The sequence below is a fragment of the Cololabis saira genome, chromosome 8 (genome assembly GCF_033807715.1).
Source record: "Cololabis saira isolate AMF1-May2022 chromosome 8, fColSai1.1, whole genome shotgun sequence".
Lineage (NCBI taxonomy): Eukaryota > Metazoa > Chordata > Actinopteri > Beloniformes > Belonidae > Cololabis > Cololabis saira.
Genome location: NC_084594.1, coordinates 5,011,961 through 5,028,067, shown reverse-complemented (window position 1 = coordinate 5,028,067; position 16,107 = coordinate 5,011,961). Strand labels below are relative to the sequence as shown.

At 45.0% G+C, this 16,107-nt stretch overlaps 1 protein-coding gene across 1 annotated transcript in view; it reads left to right on the top strand.

The window, feature by feature from the left end:
* The first annotated feature begins 367 nt into the window (after positions 1-367).
* Positions 368-16,107, top strand: part of LOC133448253 (sodium- and chloride-dependent taurine transporter-like) — a 32,452-nt gene continuing 16,712 nt past the window's right edge. Inside the window, exons 1-3 of the mRNA XM_061726614.1 lie at positions 368-583; positions 13,628-13,857; positions 13,954-14,088. Of these exons, the coding sequence (XP_061582598.1) occupies positions 13,629-13,857; positions 13,954-14,088 (364 nt within the window). The 5' untranslated portion in view covers positions 368-583; position 13,628. The remainder of the gene's footprint in view (positions 584-13,627; positions 13,858-13,953; positions 14,089-16,107) is intronic.

The window sequence follows — 16,107 nt, the reverse complement described above, 5'->3', positions numbered from 1 at the left end:
AAATAGGAAAACTAAGAATAAAAACTACACAGTTTTGATTAGTAACACTTTTGGACGGTTGTGTTATAAATTAATAATAATATAGATTCGGGATTAACGCTACAGAATAAAGAAAAAAATGTGTTTCAGGTTGTGTTCCAACATGCTCTAAGCCTACTTAAATGATAGATTTGAAACAATTATATTTTTTTGTCTTACCACAGAAATTGAAATTATTATATTATTATTATAAGTGTCACATTTTTCAAAACATTTTACTCTAGACGCGCACTTGTTTAATAAAGAAAGTATTGGTTTTTCCTGCGGGCCGTGAAGGCGGCTGATACAGCTCTCCTGTTGCTCTGCGAGGAGGAGGCTGGTGATTTTCCACTGGCGCTGATGCCTCCAGTCCCCCCGTTTTAAGAGACAAAGGTCAGAAACAGGAGCTTATAAATAGGCTAAAATCTAGGCTTCCGCCGCGTCCATCCTTCAGTCTCTCCCAAAGACACAGGAGGACAAGCTCGGGCCAGGAGACCTGGAACTGGCTGCAAAAGGACATTAAAAGGACAAAATAACGCAGAAAAGACGCACTTCAACGTAGCAGGTAAAGGAATAAACGGCATCATTGTTTGCACACATGCACACCCCAGCAGGCGTGGATGGATGGGGGGTGTTGGGATGTTTCTTCTCTTCTCATTCATTGTAGTTTGAATTTCCAGCAGATTCTTGATTTTACTTCATCTTTCCATCATTTGCGTCCAAATGAGATAATTTCTTTTGCAAAACTTGCAGGAGAGGTGAGAGAAAAGTTGTCTTGTTTTTATGATGTGAGCAATCATGGTGAGATGTTTTATTGCGTTTCCACTTGGTTGTTGCAGATTTGGGTGAAGGTTTTTTATTCGTGCCCTTTTTTTGGATGATCATTTCCCCAATAATGAATACAAACCTTTTAAGCTTAAAAAATGACCGAATTGTCCTTTTTTTCCTAAAGATTGAGACGTGAAGTCGCTTTTCTTTTTCTTTTTCCCGAAATACGCAGGCAGTCATGAGTCTCTTTTATTTGTTATGCATGTAGTTTATTCCCTTGCTTTGTTGTGCAACGCGTGAATCTACCCAGAAAAAAAGGTTGCACAGCTTTGGGTTTTGTTTTTTTTTGTGTTTTTACTTCCCTTTTTGACCTTGTTGCCGTTAATTGCCTGGCCGGAGCTCGGCAGCAGAAATGGGGAAGTGAAGCGCTCCGAGATGCGCTGCCTCCCTTTCTCTCTCCCCCTCCGTCTCCAGCTTCTTTCTATGTCGCTCTACCTTTTTGTTTTTGTGTCTGGCTTCCTCTTTACTTCTAGTTTCCTCTTTTTCCTCTTTTGTGCGTCCTCCGGGTTCATCTTTACCTGCGTAAAACGGTGCGCATCGACCCGGTGACGCACGCTCGCATCGGGGGCCGCACCGCGTGTTTGGTGCGTCGGGTTTGAATGAATCCCCCCCAGATGTCGCCTGGTGGCTGAAAACTGAAAAAAACGAGGCTTTAGTGAGACTGAGCGCCCTGAGAAAGGAGCTCGGTGGCTGGATCGGTTCTGGACCGGGTTGGATGTTGGAAAAAGTAAACACAGATGCTGAAATCCAGACGGATTTGTTGCATTTCTGCAAATAATTGTCGTGCAGAAGCTCCAGCTGAGAGCATGCTGCACGGATGAGGCAGGAATAGATTTAGATTGTTCCTGCAAGGGCTGATTTTTTATTATTATTATTACTATTATTGATAAATATAACCTCTGGATTAGTATGAAGGCTGCAGATTTCCTTGATATTGAATCAGAATCATCACAAGTAACATGGGTGAAAATCTTGGTTGTGCAGGCTCATCCTTGCAGTTAAAAAGATAAGAGAGACAAAAAACAAAGTGCATAGTGCATGAATAATCCACATGATACAGTATGAGAAATAAAAAGAGAAAAATACATGAATAGTCTTGGGCCTGTGTGTAGGCTATAATATAATATAATAATCTCTATTAACAAGAACTACACGTCCAGTTCAGTGTGTCCGTCCGTTGGTTAAACGGGATGATCAGTCGCACAGAAGAGGAATAAACAACTGCTGGGTGACATTGTCTTGTCTGGAAACACAAACTGATCCTCGGGTCCGGATTCGGTTACGACTTTGACTCCTGCCCGCGTGTGTGTGTCTGCGCATGCGCCCGCCTGTGCGCTCGCTTTTTCCAGGTTTTAATCTAATCCCGACGTGTTCGGGCCCGGGCTGCGTCATAAATCAGTGTCAGACTCCTCCATCCAGCCTGTCCGTCCAGCACGTTTATGGGATGGATGCACCTGCGACGGTGGCGTGATGGGGCCATGCAAAAGTTTGGCAATTTGCATGTTAATAAATTCAAATGCGACGCTCCTGCGGCTTCGGTTCGGGTTTCGTTCAGGTTGATTTGGATCTGAGTCTTTCTGCAGATAGAACACGGACTAAAAACCTGGAGGAAAGGAGAAAAGAACAATTATTTTGGAATGGCAAAAGCAGAACAATGAAATACTGCATAAGAGTATAACTTGCATCTATAACTACCATTAGAATCAGAATCAAGAATCAATCTTTATTGTCACGTCATGTTACAAGTAACATGGGTGAAAATCTTGGTTGTGGTTGTGGCTCATCATTGCAGTTAGAAAGATAGACGGACAGAAAACAAAGTGCATAGTGCATGAATAATCTACATTAGAAATCACATTAGTTAGTTAGTTAATATTTATTTCAGTCAATCACAAACATTAAAATCAATAAACAAGATAACAACAGGTTTTTCCCTGGTCAACATGGTGATTATTTTGACCGAAAAGGTCTGGGCTTGAAGCATAAAGCTTATCTTGCCCACCTTTTAACTGAATAGAATATACAAAAAGAACAAATGAAGTGTCATAAGTCTACACAAAATAATAATAATAGTAATAATAATAGAAATAATAATGATAATGATAGCTCTGAAAACAGAAAGTGAAAAGATGCTAAGGAAGCCGACAAACCCCATTTAAGTTGTCATTTTATCTCATGCATGTGTGCATTCTTCTTTGTTTGCTTATTGTGTTTCTATATTACTTGTATAACTTGTATCTAAAGCGTCATCATTACCTACAGGATCACGTGGTCGGCTGTTTTACCACGAGACTCTGACCTACATACACTCTCGTTTTTGAGCTGCATCATTAATTTTACATGATTTTGTGTAACTGCTGCAGCCGGAATGACTTGTAGTTGTTATTGTTGTTGTTTTTAAGCTGGGTGAGAGAGCAGAGGAGATAATAAACAGCCTGATGTTATCAGGAGACTCATCAGCTCCCCCTGGTGGCGGGTGGACATAGTTGTTGCTGTTTGTCTTCTATTATTTAGTTATTAGTTATGCATATTTACATATACATGACCTAAAATACATTACCAGGACAAATATTAATGAAGTAATGACATTTATATTAGATTTATTACCACGAGTCGGACTCTGCTGCAGGTTTGTTCCTCTTTGTGGTGCCTTTTCCTTTCGCTTGTCGCCCCGGTGCATGCTGGGAATGAACGTTGTTCACGGGTTCACGGGTTCAAGGGTTCACGGGTTCTTAGGTGAGCTTGTTTTTTACTGAAGTGGAGTGTAGATGGACGACGGCGGCTCGGAGGACTTGACTGGATATGGAACTATGAGTTCCAGTTTGATCTGTACTTGGTTGCTTTGAGTCGTGTGTGCCGTCCGGCGGTTCTAAAACGATGGTCTCTCGTGACGACTGCATGTTGCTTGATGGGATTGAGTCGTGCGTCGACCACGATGGCGCCGGGTCACAGCGGCGCAGCCCCCGCCATCGTGTTGCAGGCGACGATGGCGGGAAAGGGAGACGGGAAGTGACTGAGCTGGAGACGGAACGGTAAAACCTCAAGAACGTGGTCGACGCAGACGACTCTCTCGCCCACAATATCTGATGTGCAACGACTCTGCACGAGTCTGCACCCCAACAACGCATGTTTCCTCAGTTCCTGGTCCTCCAGGTCTGAGGATCTGGTTCCCAATGTTCCCAGTAGGGATGGGCGGTATGGACTAAAACATTTATCACGATAATTTCTGCCATTTATCCCGGTAACGATAAAAATGACGATAAAAAAAATACCAATTCAACTCCACCTTTGTAACTATAAATCTATCACCACATTCAGTCTTTGGAGCCAAAACACTGCTCTAAAAGATACTAAATACTAAACTACACCAATTAAATTGAATTGATAAAAACCAATTAAATGAGTTACACCTGTTACTGCAAAACTGGAATGACTCAGATCCTCCATGTTTGTTACACAAACACGTATCAACGGGAATTTATCCTTCTTTCTTTCTTTCTTTCTTTCTTTCTTTCTTTCTTTCTTTCTTTCTTTCTTTCTTTCTTTCTTTCTTTCTTTCTTTCTTTCTTTCTTTCTTTCTTTCTTTCTGGCTCATATCCTTCCCTCCTTCCTTCCTTCCTTCCTTCCTTCCTTCCTTCCTTCCTTCCTTCCTTCCTTCCTTCCTTCCTTCCTTCCTTCCTTCCTTCCTTCCTTCCTTCCTTCCTTCCTTCCTTCCTTCCTTCCTTCACGTACGTTGTGCGTGGATTTAACACAGAACCATAAATCAGCTTTACACAAAAACGTCATCAACGGGAATTTATCGTTTTTACCGCGAGTTGACAAATTCTTATCGTGGGGAATTGTTTTGACGGTTTATCGTGAACGGTAAAATATCGCCCATTCCTACTCTGCACCCCCCCAACTCATGTCTCCTCAGTTCCTGATCATCGAGGTCTGAGGATCTGGTTCCCAGAGATCCCAGTTTTCCCAGTTTTCCCAGTTTCCCCAGTGTTCCCAGCCGCGATGATGACTTCATATGAACTTCCCCCCTCAGCTGTTTGTTTTACAACATTTCTAGTTCGAGATGCAGCGTCTGTAAAAGTAAAAGTGCCTGTTTGAGACCCGAGCCAGGGTCGTGCATCGGTTTAGAGCAGGGGTGTCAAATGTGCGGCCCGAGAGAGGTTTTCATGCGGCCCGTGAGAAGTTTCCAACGCAAAAAACCGAAATGTTAATTTACTAAAAAGGAAGGCATAAATAATTGCCATGAATCGCAGCATATCCAATAATATATTTATTCTACAAATCCATCGTTATTCCACAAAAAGAGCAGTTTGTAATTTTTTTAGTTTTCTAGAATGCATTTGCCGATTTTATTTCTTTGTTTGACGGTTGTTTATTTTTATTAACTGACTACTATTATATATTTTCGCAGGAAAAATATCACTGCTAAAAAAGATGATAGAAGATATTTATTCTGAGAATTTCAGTTTTGAATACGAGGATAGTGACAAAGTAAAACAGTTAAAAAAGACGTGCTGACTTTTTCGGCACACTGGCGTAAATATCCGCGCCAATTTTTAAAAATAAATACACTTAATTGTACTGGAAAAATCTCTAAATCACAAAGAAACACTCTTGGATGTTATAAGAAAGATATTGCTTTTAATTAAATTTCCTATAAAAAGGCGAAATATAAAAAAAACATACTTGTTTCTGTTTATCTTTGTAAAATGATATTAAAAGTATCTTACATAATTTGAAAAAAAACGAGAAATTTCAAGAAAAGATCCTGAAGAAATATATTTTAAATAATTAGAGTGTAAACAAAGTGCATATTTCCTTTAAAATTAACTAAACCGATATTGGATTAGATAACAATAGTAAAAAAAAAGAATTAGAAAAAAGAATTCGCACCGTTTTTGTTATTTTGAGCGTGCGGCCCGCGAGAAAAAAATTGGTCAAATCCGGCCCGCCAAGCAAAATGAGTTTGACACCCCTGGTTTAGATGAAGAGGAAGTAATGGCGACGTGTCGGGGTTCTCTAACCCGAAGAATAACAGCCTTTTGTGAAACGTTCTGTTGACTCATGTCTGATAACGGAGCCGCACAGCACACACCTCCCTGGTTTCCGCTAACGCTTCTACTTCCTCTTGCACTTTCTTCTCTCTCTCGTTTCTTCATTCTACATTTCTTTATCTTTGCTGCAAACCTTTTTTTCTTCTATTTTTTTTGTATGTTTGGCATCTTTTTTTCTGCATGACGCACGTTTTTCTTACCTTCTGGGGCGTCTGCTTGGCCCCGCCCCCTTTTCTATCTGTCTGCCAGTTAATAAACCTCTTTCTTTTTGAGTTTCTCTTTCTGCATTAATATTTTAATAGCGTTCCTTTACTCTGATGCCACAAACCTCTTTTTCACCTACTTTCCTCTCTTTTTTCCCCCCTTTGCTTGATTTATTTATTTATTCCCCAAATGTTCCTTGATAGTGTTTCTGTTGCTGCGAGAGATAATAATGAAGTGTGTGTGTCTGTTAAGTTTCAAAGCTGGTTCTCGGCCAATTCAATTTTATTTATATAGCGTCTATTACAACAGAAGTTGTCTCTAGGATCTTTCCACAGACCCAGAACATGATCCCCGAGCAATTATTACATAAACAATGGCAGGTAAAAACTCCCCTAGTGGGAGAAAAACCTTAAACCAAACAGTGGCAAGAAAAACTCCCCTTTAAGAGGGAAGAAACCTTGAAATGGATCATAAGGGGGACCCTCCTGCTGGAGTCAGTTTCCACATCTGCCGTCCTTAAAACCTGAATCCAGCGAGTCCAAACGTGGCCCCTGAACTATTGCACCATGAGCCTCCCAGCAGCCCCCGTTGGCCCCCATTGGTCCATTCGCAATGATAAAAAACTTAAGTTTGCAGGTTACTTGGACAAAAAAGGTAAAAGGAGACTGGAAGTGGACGAGGAAGCTTAAAGCTTGAGTTATGGTTCTGCGTCAAAACAACGCCGTGCCTTCGGCGTGTGCTACGCGTCGACGCAGACCACACGCCATCACTGACGCCGTCACTAGGCATGGGGCGATATACGATATTATCGTATATCGCGATAAAAAACGGCCGCGATAACGTTATCGTGGGGTACTGTAATTATCGCCAATTTTTTTTTTTTATTTATTTTTTTTTATTTATTTATTTTTTTTGGTCACACAAGGCTACCAGCCAGGTAGAAGCCAGTGTTATTTTTTCCATGTATTTTATTAATATTATTTATTATTATTATTTATTTAATATTTTTTCAGAGAGTAGTACAATCCGTGTGCATTTGACTACTGTGGCACTTTATTTTCACTCAATCTTTGTGTTGGCCATGCAGCTTTTGTTTTGTATACTACAGAGCAGTGCCTTTATTTTATTATTTTTCCAGAGAGCCGTACTAAGTAGCAGGCAGCCAGCCACTGTTAAAGTTTCAGAGAGTAATACAATCAGTGTGCATTTGCCTCTACTTTGTCACTTTATTTCTATTTGTCACTTATTTCTTTCGACTCTCAGGGAAGTATTTTCTTACAAAAAAAGAAAGTTCAAATAAGTACCGGTACCGGTACTATAGTTTACACTTTGTAATGCATAACATTTACAGTACACTATTTGTTCTCTACCTCAAGTGTCACTGTGTTGAGAATGATTTGAGAATAAATGTTCTGAAGGAACCAGTGGATCCACGGTTAGTGTTTTTCCTTGCATTTTAAGAATTTTATAAGCGACGCGCTAATATCGCGATAATATCGTAATCGTGATATTTTTGTCCACTAATATCGTGATATGAAATTTTCATATCGTCCCATGCCTAGCCGTCACTGACGTTACCTCCCAAAGATTGTAACTAGGCGTCGAGGCGACGCAGACCACACGCAGACAAGAGGGCTGTGATTGGTTCGCGTGGAAGCAACGCATTTCCGGTTTCCGGTTTGAAGCAGTCGTGAACTTTCAGCGCTCTTTTCTTTGTGTATGTGTGATTTTTTTGTTTGTTTGTTTTTTTGCACTTATCTCTTTGATTCACTGTGACCGGAAAACGTTGGATAAACCATTCAGGAAAAGATCGCTAACTAGCGGTCACGGGGAGTACTGCATCGCGGAGAAATGGAGTGACAGAGAAGTCCGAAGGGTTCACGACGGCGTCACGGCGACGGCGTGTGCTCTGCGTTGGGTTGACGCAGAACCATAATTCAGGCTTTAGGAGGGAAGAAACCAGGACCAGGACCTGGATCATAAGGGGGGCCTCTTGCCAGAGTCAGTTTCCACATCTGCCGTCGTTAAAACCTGAATCCAGAGAGTCCAAACGTGGCCCCTGAACTATTGCACCATGAGCCTCCCAGCGGCCCCCGGTGGCCCCTAGTGGCCCCTAGTGGCCCCCATTGGCCCATTCGCAATGATAAAAAAACTAAGTTTGCAGGTTACTTGGACAAAAAAGGTAAAAGGAGACTGGAAGTGGACGAGGAAGCTTAAGAGAGAGGAAGAAGGTGAAAACGGAGGAGCAGATCAAGAGGAGGAGAGAAAGAAGTGTTGGTGGGGGTTAATTGGTGGTCAGTCCAATGGAAATGTACATGGTCTAAAATAGAGCGAGTTATGCAAGTGCTTTGGGAGTGAGGTGTGTGTGTGTGTGTGTGTGTGTGTGTGTGTGTGTGTGTGTGTGTGTGTGTGTGTGTGTGTGTGTGTGTGTGTGTGTGTGTGTGTGTGTGTGTGTGTGTGTGTGTGTGTGTGTGTGTGTGTGTTGGCTGGGTTCTGAGCCTGTTGCGTGCCAGTTTGGAGGCTCGGTCCCGTGTGATCTCACACCCTCACAAGCCACAGCCAGACAAAGAGCCTCTGTTTCTGGTCTCTGCTCTCGCTGGGATGCCGCTGCTGCTGCAGCTTCGTCGGTACGAATGCAGGGCCGCAGGTCCACCCCATGCAGGGCCGCAGGTCCACCCCATGCAGGGCCGCAGGTCCACCCCATGCGAGGCCGCGGGCGACGTCGGACGCTCACTCAGTACGTTTACATGCAGCAGTTCAATTGGATTTCTGATCGTATAAGACATCGTTCGGACATTTAGGGTGCTTTCACACCTGTCCCGTTTGGAGCAGTTGTTCCGGAACAGGGAACGTTTCCCCCTAAAGATCGGAACGTTTGGTATATGTGAACACAGCAATCGCGCCCTGAAACGGCACAAAACAAGCGAGTCGAGATCCTAGGAGAGGTGGTCTCGGCCCGATTCCATTCCAGAGCTGAAACGGTTAATTTTTGTATTTGTAATGAGAACATAATTGACACAGCAACCGATACAACTCCATTCATTGTGTATGTGCGACCGCGGCGCAAGGAGAAGAGTCGGCGCAGCCTCCACCCCCTTCTCTCCTATTGGACGTGCCGAGATGTCGTCCCAACGCGGCACGGTGAAATTAAACAATGTTCAATTCGGGCAGGGTTTGCACAGCGCAAACGCCGCGGCAGGCGGCCTCTGGGCCGCCGCTGAGCTATATAATAGCTATATAAATGAATGGGTAAAGCCTGAATTATGGTTCCGCGTTACACCAACGTAACGCAGAACCATAAATCAGCATAAGAAGGGGCGTGTTGTTTTTCCCGGGGTGCGGAAGAGGAAACTCCTTCCGCGTTCATTTGAATGCAATCTGAATCTGAATCTGAATCTGACCAATCAGAGAGCAGATGGTTCGCGCATGGCATTTGTTAACAGCTTTGAAACGGTACAGACGTTTGCCTTCTGAACGCAGGTGTGAAAGCACCCTTGAACTGCATGTAAACACCTCAATCCGATCTACTTGGGACCTATTTTGGACATTTAATAATCGGGCAGCAACACCTAGATAACCCGTTCACAGTCGGAATTTTGACGCCATGTATACGGAGACATCAGATATTGCAATCTGCGCATGCTGGAGAATTTCCTCTGGGGCATTCCCCCGGAAGTGAAAGGAGACCGCGCGTGTTAAATATTTGTTTAAACACCTTTAAAAAGATCTAGAAAGAGATGGCAGAAGCTTCATCAAGAACCGGAGCAGATCAAAATAAAGTGGAAAAATATACGGAAGGCGTAACGTTGGCGCCAAACAAAACAACCGTCAACCGGAAGTGGCTCTTTGTTCAAATGGTTACAAATGGTTACCTGGGTCCAGCGCCACATAGCGTCACAGAGTCAGCCATGCTCTGGACATTTATCCGATTCTCGGAACAGCATGTAAACTCAGACAAGTGATTGGGTTTTCTGGATGTTTATCTGATACGATCAGAAATCCCATTTCTTTGCTGCATGTTTCGTACTGATTAAAGCCGGACATACACTGTGCGATTATCGGCTCGTTTTGAGCCGATTTTCCAGTCGTGCAACTATTTTTTGGATCGGGACGGATTTTGACCCAATCGTCTGTCGTGCCTCGTGCAGTAAACGTGGGGTAACGACGAGAGATTAACACCTCACGACGAGAGATTAACACCTCACGACGAGCTCCCGATCACAAATCGTGAGCTTGCAAGAAAATCAAGCGTGTTTGAAATCCTGGTCGCTCCTCGTGAAGGAATCACAGTTGAAGCAGCTACGACCCGATTTGCCTCATCCTTTCACAGAGAGCATGCACAATCTCTGATGTCACGTCAAAAACTATTATTTGTAGTTTTAAGTGTTGCAAATTCACATTACAAATCATGTTTTAATAGCAGAAAAAAAGATTGCATTTCCACGTACGGTGCGGGTCGCCGCGTACCCTACGCCGTAGGCTCTGCGTTGGTGTAACGCGGAAACATAAATCAGCCTTCAGTGTGTGCGCTGTGCGCACACTACACTTCTCTTCTCTGTTGTGCTCATTTTGCTGGGACGCCGGGTCCCTCCGCCGAGACACAACTTTTGCGGTATGCGTTCATTGTTGTGTCTAAAAATGATGGGCAGTGCACACCCAATCAGAAACAGTACAGATATTTTGGCATTTTTTTTATATATATATAAAAATAAAGGATCCCCATAACCTTTGATCGGGTGGGTAAGACGCACGTTTGGGTGTGGGCACAGCCCACCCCTGCCCCAAAACCGGCCTCGAGTTCCAGTAACAGAAGTCCGACGGGAGGATTATGATCGTATAGTGTGAGCAGACGGAGCATCCGAGCATCGGGTCGTACAGTGTGAGAACATAAATCGTGGGCTGTGAACTTTTGAACTCAGCGATCTAGTCGTGCAGTGTGAGATGGGGCTGAATCAAACGATTTAAAATATCGCACAGTGTATGCCCAGCTTAAGTGGACTTCTTCTGATGGACAGATCCGTCCGTTTATTTCTGAACCCACCCCCCCCCTGCAGAACCAGACCAGGCTGCTGACTCCACTTTCACAACATCAGAGGAAGTTTTGCATTTAAAGGTCGTAAGATCGTTAGGTTCTTCTAGTTGCATCGTTCACACATTGCCGTTACCGTGACGACCTCGTTGCCCGTCAAGGGAAGTTAAAGCCACTCAGTCGGTTTTAGTTCAAGTCATGCAGAAGTAACGGAGCTCAGACCAGCTCGTGCTGCTCTTATCGTCGTACAGCAGGACTGAAAAGCTGCTTCCACCCTGGATATGATGGAAAATTTGATGTTTAGTTAAATAAATTTAAAAGAAAATGATTGAATGGTTGTTTGATGCTATGCAGACGAGTTTAGAGGAGAAGCAGTGAGAGATAAAGATAAAGGGGGGAGGCTGAACCGACTTCCTGGTCTGCTACGCGAGCGGCTGCTGGGGAGGAAGGAGAACGGCGTCACAGTGACACAGACAGCTGTAAATTTCCACACGGCGATGACCGTGAGAGAGAGACGGAGGGAGGGAGAGAGGGAGGGAGGGAGACAGAGAGATGCTTAGTAGTCAGCACATGTCTGTCATTGTGGAAAATGTCACATCCTTATCTCCCTCCATCTGCTGCGCAGTGAACTTCTGCTTCATTTCAATGTTCGTTTGTTTGTTTTTTTCCATCTAAAATGTGACTTTCAAGATAACGACCAGTGAATCCCCCGAGGCTCGCTCCGTTTCAGCCTGTAAACGGCTTTTAAACGTTGCCTTTGACCAGGTTTAAGGGCGGTGCGTCCACGCCCCTGCACATCTGCATCCAGCTGCAGGATCCAGACTTTTAAGACCCCTTTCCCCGGTAAAACCAGGCCCGCGTTGGTGAGAACTACGGTCCCTCTCAGACAAGGGTAAAATGAAAGTTCCTTTGTCTAAATTTAGTCGGTTTCTGAGCGTGAATACGTTGCGCACGTGCAAGGATTAACCACTTCCGGCTACGAGGGCTCGGTCGTCTGCATCGTTGTCCGAGGCAGACGAGCGATTAAAAGGATTCTCATCCATGCAGATCTTTGAAGATCCTTTAACACGACCAGATCAAGGATCTGCAGAGGCTTTTGAAGCATCGCGACACGTTTACTCTCCCGGATCCTTCAGAGGGCGAAAGTGTTCAGCCACTGCAGGAAAGCCTTTTCTTTTTTTTCAAATCACACGAGGTCAACGGCGGTTTAGAGCTACGACTAACGACATCGCCACGAGTCTTCATCGGTGGTCGTCCAGCTCACGCTGCTGGTTTGCAGCTTTTTAGTTCAATCGAGGCCTTTTGGGTCGATTAGTTTGGACTCACGTTGCGCCCGAAGAAGAAGAAATATCGGTCGGATCTGAGATTTACTACGTTTGGGAATCCCGGCGAGGTTAAAACGTGCGCCTTATATGTTGAGATAATCTAATCTCCCAGCAGCATCTTGCCAGCGGGAGGCGGAACGAGAGTACGGATAAAGAAGAAGACGGGTCGTTGGTCTGTCTTTGGTTGAGGCGTCGCGAGAGCTCCGTTTGGGTTTCGGACGACCCGGCTGCAGCAAAGAAATGGGATTTCTGATCGTATCAGATAAACATCCAGAAGAACCAATCACTTGTCTGAGTTTACATGCTGTTCAGTATTTTCCAAACAAGGTGTGATGTTTTGAACCAAGAACATCCTCCGGTTCACGTGCTGGATGACATGAAATATGGACTACGTTTACATGCAGTCAAAATTCGGGTTATTACTAATATTCCGGTTATTGAATATTCCGTTTACATGGTGATTAATCATTCGGGATATCTGGATCAAACCAGCGACGCACGGAGAACATCATGATGCAATTCCCGTCATTTCCGCTTCTTCTTCCTGTATCCAAATTCAAAACAAATGCTGCTTCACGCAACTTTTCACTCATCTTCTTGTAAATCTTCTATCCCGGTACTTTCTACCGTCTACAAATGCAGAAATGTTCATATCCTTCATTACATTTATGAAGTGATTATTCTCCTCCTGGTCTTGGTTTCTCCGTGTTTATAAGAACTTCCTGGACTCAAAAGACCAGGATTCCTTGTGAACAGAGCATGTGCAGAAAACAAATTCCTGTTACGTTTGATGGGGATATTCCGTTTGGCGTTTACATGACCCAATATTCGGGTTTTAAAAGGAGTAACCCAGGGCTCATATTGGGGTTTTTAAAAACCCGAATATGAGCAAATTTGGGTTATTCAAAGGGGCTTATTGGTGTTTACATGGTCGTGCAAATTTGGGTTATTGCCAATATTTGGGTTTTAAAAGGGTTATTGATGCATGGAAACGCAGTCAGTGTCTCTCACTATTTGTACGCTTTATTCTCAAGTCTGTTCCTGTTTCTGTTCTTTAAAGCAGTTTTAATTTAGATGAATTATGCATTTTTTTCCAAGTTTTTGTGAATGAATTTGCCGGCACAAACGGGCCGGAGGAGGTTCTGACTGTCTCCCGCCTTTTTTTGCAGAATGGCTCAAAAAGAGAAACTCCAGTGCCTGAAGGACTTTCACAAGGACACGCTGAAGCCGTCCCCCGGCAAAAGCCCCGGCACGCGCCCCGAGGACGAGGCGGAGGGCAAACACCCCCAACGGGAGAAGTGGTCCAGCAAGTTGGACTTTGTTCTGTCTGTGGCCGGAGGTTTCGTTGGTTTAGGGAACGTCTGGCGTTTCCCATACCTCTGCTACAAGAATGGTGGAGGTGAGGCAGCGCCGCGACCCCCCGTTCATTCCTCTCCCCAGAGCTCATGCACGTTACTCTTTATTTTTTTTAAATGTGTTTTCTGTTGCTTCCTAGGTGCGTTTCTCATCCCCTACTTCATTTTCCTGTTCGGCGGAGGTCTGCCAGTCTTCTTCCTGGAAGTCGCCCTGGGGCAGTTTACCTCTGAGGGTGGAATCACCTGCTGGGAGAAGCTCTGTCCCATCTTCACCGGTGCGTAGCCGCCCCCTCCGCTCACAGCTGGTCACACACCTGCTCACACCTGGTCACACCTGGTCACACCTGGTCACACCTGGTCACACCTGGTCACACCTGGTCACACCTGGTCACAGATACTCACAGCTGGTCACACCTGCTCACAGCTGCAAACAGCTGGTCACACCTGCTCACATCTGGTCACACCTGCACACAGCTGCTCACATCTGGTCACAGCTGGTCACAGCTGCTCACAGCTGCACACACCTGGTCACAGCTGGTCACACCTGGTCACATTTGGTCACAGCTGGTCACACCTGCACACACCTGGTCACACACCTGCTCACAGCTGGTTACACCTGGTCACATCTGGTCACAGCTACTCACAGCTAGTCACATTTGGTCACAGCTGGTCACAGCTGCTCACACCTGCACACATCTGGTCACACCTGCACACATCTGGTCACAGCTGCTCACACTTGGTCACAGCTGCTCACTTAAGGCCTCGTTCCTGAGCCGTTTGTTTGGGGATTAGGTTGGCAGTTTGATCAACACAAAACCAGCAGTGAATCACATCCATTGATCTGTTGTTCCGCATATGAAATGTTCAGGGACACACTTTTCCCTTGTGTTTGTATTTATGAACCCTGACACGGCGGCATGAGCCCTCTAGTTTATGAACCTGCCAGCTCATCGTGGTAGAACTGCCTAAAGTGTTGTTTTTATCAACATAAACACGATTACTAAAGCCAGGAGTTCAACCTGCAACCTCACTGCTTCGTTTATGGGACACGCCTGCAAACACAGTCACATGCAACGATCGTATCGGACCGGTAACATCAGCAGACCCAGAGTTTTTAAGTGCTCAGGCTCCCCGGGCGTCCTCGGTGCAGCCAGCAGATATTTAATGCTCTTCGTTAAACATGTGGGGACTAAACGTGACGGTGTAAGATGTTTGGGTCTGGGTTGGACCCCTCAGTGGCTACGTAGGGCGCAGGAGAGCCACGCCGGTGGTGGCGATAGTGCTAGTGGGTTATTTTGGCCTCTTGTAGGTTGTGAGTGTTGTGGAAAAACACATCACATTGCTCTTTAAAGGTAAAGTCTGTAATCGTATTCAAAAACATTTATTGTTATACTGGGTGAAATGGTCCTTCCATCCTGAGAGTAGCCAGTGAATAATGTGTTCAGAAAAAGGAAAGAAAAACATCCAACCTCTCTGACAGCTTTAATCCTGTAAAAACTCTGACCAATCTGTTTTTTGCACACCGAGTGGCACGGATTGGTCAGAGGACCAGAGGCTTGGCAGGGGGGAAAGAACCAATCAGATGCCTTCATTTTAAGGCCCGCCCACGCCCCCCTCTGTCCCATGCACGCATTCGTCACGTCGAAAATCTTGCCGGAAAACCCACGGACCCCCATACTGCCAGTATGGGGGTCCGTGGGGATGGAGGCGTCTCCATCACACACACACATGTCCGTGCGGCTATGCGCGTGCGTGTGTCTGCGCGTGTATGTGTGTGTATGTATATGTCCGCGTGGCTGTGTATGTGTGTGTGTGGCTATGTGTGTGTGTGTGCGTGTATGTATATGATTATGTGTGTGTATGTATATGTTTGTGTGGCTATGTGTGTGTATGTGTGTATATGTACATGACTGAGTGGCTGTATGTGTGGCTAAGTGTGTGTATGTGTGCATGTATGAATATATATATATGTGTATGTGTGCGTGTGTGTGTGTGTGTGTGTGTGTGTATATGTCTACGTGGCTATGCGTATGCAGTGTGTGTTGAGTCCAGGTTCGGCTCCTCCCACACCTTTGGGCGTAGCCCCGCCCACAGCCCCGCCTCCCCTTATCTCCTCATCTGCCCCGCCGGCCTGGCCTCGCCTGATTACAGGTTTTTTTTTCCAGGCCTCTGCTGTTTTTCACAGAGCAGCGGCTGCGTAACACGGCCCTGAGTCACACCGGGCTCTCCTCCAATCAGGCTGCTGGGACCGAACCCCGGCAGCTGTTGCTAGGCAACGCCGCCTCGCGCTGGTA